At 46.3% G+C, this 4,313-nt stretch overlaps 1 protein-coding gene across 1 annotated transcript; it reads right to left on the bottom strand.

Moving 5' to 3' along the window:
• Nucleotides 1–1,985: 1,985 nt before the first annotated feature.
• LOC142095333 (general transcription factor II-I repeat domain-containing protein 2-like) lies at nt 1,986–3,761 on the bottom strand. Its single transcript, XM_075178286.1, has one exon. It carries the CDS (start codon nt 3,759–3,761, stop codon nt 1,986–1,988), a length of 1,776 nt encoding a protein of 591 aa, XP_075034387.1.
• Between the last annotated feature and the right edge of the window lie 552 nt (nt 3,762–4,313).

Here is a 4,313-nt window from a genome sequence, read left to right as displayed (position 1 = left end):
GGGCTTTGGTCCTGAAGAGCGTTCATGGATCAAAGCTGAAGATCTTAATGCTCCTGCCCTTCTGAAGTTTTATTCCAAAAATCCGGACAAGCCCGGTTCCAGGCGTTCTGTGCCCACCTTTAAAAGGGGGGGTACTGTCACTCACCGGACTGTGAGTGCTTCTTCCCGGACAGTTAGGAACCGTGGCCGTCCTCAATCCTGAGGGACTGCGCATGCGCAGCCCTTTCCATACCTCCAGTGTATGTTTCTTTAACTAAATTGGCAGATCAGGCAACCTCCCTATATTAAGCACCTGTGGTCAACACCACGTGGCCTGATCTTGGAGTCTCATTCCCCATGAGTCTCTGAAGGTGTTCCTGTGTTTCCTCGTTATTCAGCCCAGCTGATTCCTGTGGTTTCCAAACCACTTCTACCTCTGTGGTTTCCAAACCACTTCTACTACTGTGGTTCCCATACCACTTCTACCATCTACTGTATCATCGTGACTGTGAGCTGATTCCTATCCGCTGCCTCCGTGCACTACAGTCTTCTAATCACTTCAACTCTACCATGTATCATTGGGACTGTTAGCTGATGCCTATCCGCTGCCTCCGTGCACTACAGTCTTTCATTCACATCCACTCACCTGTTCATGATTGTGACTGCCAGCTGATTCCTATCCGCTGCCTCCGTGCACTACAGTCTTCAACCTGCAACTCGTCTGTGTTTCATCATCGTGACTGCTAGCTGATTCCTATCCGCTGCCTCCGTGCACTACAGTCTTCAACCTGCAACCCGTCTGTGTTTCATCGTGACTGTTTGGCTGATTCCTATCCGCTGCCCCTGTGCGCTTCAGTCTTCAGCCCTTGTCTACTCTCCCGTGTTTCCTTGAGTCTGCTGCCACTATTGCTACCCGCTACTCTCCGTGATCAACTGTTCCAGTTCTACTCTGCTCCGGTGTCCCATCGTTACTGCACCTACTGGTTGCTATTGGCTACCTCCGTGTTCCCGCAGAGACCCGCTGCTGTTACTTCTCAGCGCTACTCATCCATCTACTACTGATCCGCTCTCCACGCCTTCCTGTGTTCCCTGCTGGTCTACCTACCTGTGCGCTGCACCTGCTAGACCACCGCTTCACCCATCCAGGGACTTTGGATCCTGCCGGCCTCCTGCCCTTCAGGTATCTCTGCACTCCTGTCTAACTGCCTTCTCCTGAACCACGGTATGCATACTTCCCATTGACTGTGCTGTGTATTGCATACCTTGCTGGACTGTGTTGGTTCTCCTCTGGAGTGTACTATCCGCTGAGTCTATTGCCATCATTGACTGTGTTGGTTCTCCTCTGGAGTGTACTATCTGCTGACTCTATTGCCATCATTGACTGTGTTATCTCATGCTGGATTACTTCAAGAGACTTTCTACATTGGCAGTGTTGTTCAGTCATTTATACATTTATATTGTGCATATTACTGTGGATCAAAGTCAAGGTGCCCGTGTATATATTGTGTTGCAGTCTCTCCCCGTGCACCTCCTCACATATATATTCAGTGGTACAACTTGCTAGTAGCAGACCACTGACTCCTGTTTACAGTTTCACCCGTTCCAGTATCCTCTCACATAGCAGTGGTACAACTTGCTAACGCAGACCACTGACTCCCCGGATACCTCCACTTGGATTCCATTCCTTCACTCAGACAGCGGTACAACTTGCTATCCGCAGACCGCTGACTCTCATCACCTCCTCGTTTCTGTTGGACATTCCTCCTCACTATAGCAGTGGTACAACTTGCTACCGCAGACCACTGACTACCTTCACGTGTCCTTTGTCCATACAGTTCCTCGTGTATTACTACTTCCATATTGCCAGTGCTGCTAGTCATAGACTTTCCTGAGCATCTCATCATCTGCTATTTCCTGTTCCGTGATCACCCCGCTACCAGAGTACCATATTATCACCTATACTGCTCTGGTAAGCCTACCACCTGGTGATCCCTGGGTAAAGACTCCTAGTGCCCGTGACACATGGTCAACACAGCAATACTCACACGCTGCAGTGTGTGGTATGTGACAGGAAGCGCGTTCCAAGTTTTGAGAATCAGCTGGTCTTCGGGTTGAAGTTTTTTAATTTCTGTCCACATGTGCTTGCTCGCCAACTCCGCTTTCTGTCGTGTGATTCTTTCCAAATCTTCATTCAGTGACTTGAACTTATTCACCCACATGTCTGAGGCCTTCAGGTCAGCCACTTCTAATTCAAAATCTCTGACGGAGACACCAGCAATGTAACTCAGGTCGGCTGTGTTCAGTGAACACTCGGTTGGATGGGTGATGAACTTAAAAAGACGAGCGTGCTCACGAAATTCTGTAAAGCGTGCTTTGAAGGACTGTTGGAGACTGGATGTGAAGCCAGCTAGCTGGTGGAGATCAAAGTTTTGAATGGGCTCACTTGCTGTGCATGCATCTTTAAACTGGCTCAGTTTTTCAAAATGTAGTAAACGACCTGTTTCAAGATCCATAATGAAGAGCTCTAGCTTGTTTTCAAAAGCAAACACAGCTTGTTGAAGGGATAACACTGTATTTCCAATGCCTTGCATTTTCACGTTGAGCTGGTTCAGATGTTCAGTCATATCTACAAGATAGTAAAACTTGAGGAGCCACTCAGTTTCGGCTAGCTCAGGATGCTCGATGCCTTTCATTTCAAGAAAAGTCTGGATTTCATTCAGGCAAGCCGCAAAACGGCTAAGCACCTTCCCTCTTGACAACCAACGCACATTGCTGTGCAAAAGCAGACCAGGATAGTTATTTCCAACTTCATCCAGCAGTGTTTTAAACTGGCGATCATTTAAGGCTCGGGCAGCAATAAAGTTGATCACACGAATGACCAGCGACATCACTTCGCCAAACTGCCCGTCACACATCTGAGCACAAAGTGCCTCCTGGTGTAGAATGCAATGGAAACTTAGGATGGGTCTATTTTCATGTTCACGAAGAAGCGCCACAAATCCTTTGTTTTTCCCCACCATACACGGAGCACCATCAGTACACACTGAGAGAAGTTTATCCATAGGTAGATTTTTTTCTTGAGCAAACTCCATGAAAGACTTGAATAAATCCTCACCTCTTGTGGACCCTTTTATTGCCAGAACAGCAAGACTTTCTTCGCGCAGTGTGTCATCAACAGCATATCTTGCAATCACGCTGAACTGCGACAAATGGCTCACGTCTGTTGACTCATCCAAAGCCAGGGAAAAGAACGGCGCTGCATTTATGTCCTTCACTTGCGTTTCCTCCACTTTGTTTGCCATCATGATGGTACGATCATGAACAGTTCTTGCCGACAGAGGCATGTCTTGTATCCGTTTGATTATCTTGTCTTTGTTCGGAAGATCATCAAAAAGTTCATTGGCTACATCCAGCATGAACGTTTTAGCATACTCGCCATCTGTGAATGGTTTTCCGTTCCTCACTATTGCTAAAGATCCAGCAAAGCTAGCGGAATTATAGTCACCTTGCCGGGTCCATACGCGGAGTTGCTGCTGGCTAGCTTGCACCCTGCTCAGTAGCTCTTGGGCCGCTTTCTTTCTGCTGTCTCCCGCAGGGTATTTTGATGCAAAGGTAGCATGGCGCGTGTCGAAGTGCCGCTTTACATTCGACCGTTTCATCGATGCAATTTTGTCATTGCAAATTAGACACACCGCAGAACCTGCTCTCTCCACAAAGGCGAATTCTTCGGTCCATTCGTCCCGAAATATACGATACTCATCATCTTTTTTTCTTTTCGCCATCTTCTTTGTCGAAGGGTTAGCTTTGAGCTAATGACCAGGGTTGCCAACTATAAAATACAGAATAAGCAACCAATTCGTAAAAAACAAGCCCAAAACAAGCCAAACACAATCCTAAAAAGCCCAAAAACAAGCCCAATATATATTATATATATATATATATATACACATATACACACACACACACATATATATATATATATATATATATATATATATATATATATATATATATACTTAGGATTTATTGATTATTATTATTTTTTTTTAAATATGCTTTACAATGACCCTCCTCCTTAGTGTCCATTATCCCCTCTGCTCTATTTCACACCCCCGTTCACACTCCATTCATACTTCATTCACACCCCCATTCATACTCTACTCTAGTTCACACCTTTTATACTTTACCTACACTCGATCTTCTCCCCTGCAGAGTACTCATCCCCGGCTGTCCAGCAGATGAGGAAAAAAAAAAAGCCCAAAAAACCGCGACCCGCGGCAGACAAAAAAAAGCCGCGACAATTGGCAACACTGCTAATGACCGAGCAGACTGAT

This window comes from Mixophyes fleayi, chromosome 6, assembly GCF_038048845.1.
Source record: "Mixophyes fleayi isolate aMixFle1 chromosome 6, aMixFle1.hap1, whole genome shotgun sequence".
Lineage (NCBI taxonomy): Eukaryota > Metazoa > Chordata > Amphibia > Anura > Limnodynastidae > Mixophyes > Mixophyes fleayi.
This window is presented reverse-complemented; position numbering and strand designations above follow the sequence as displayed.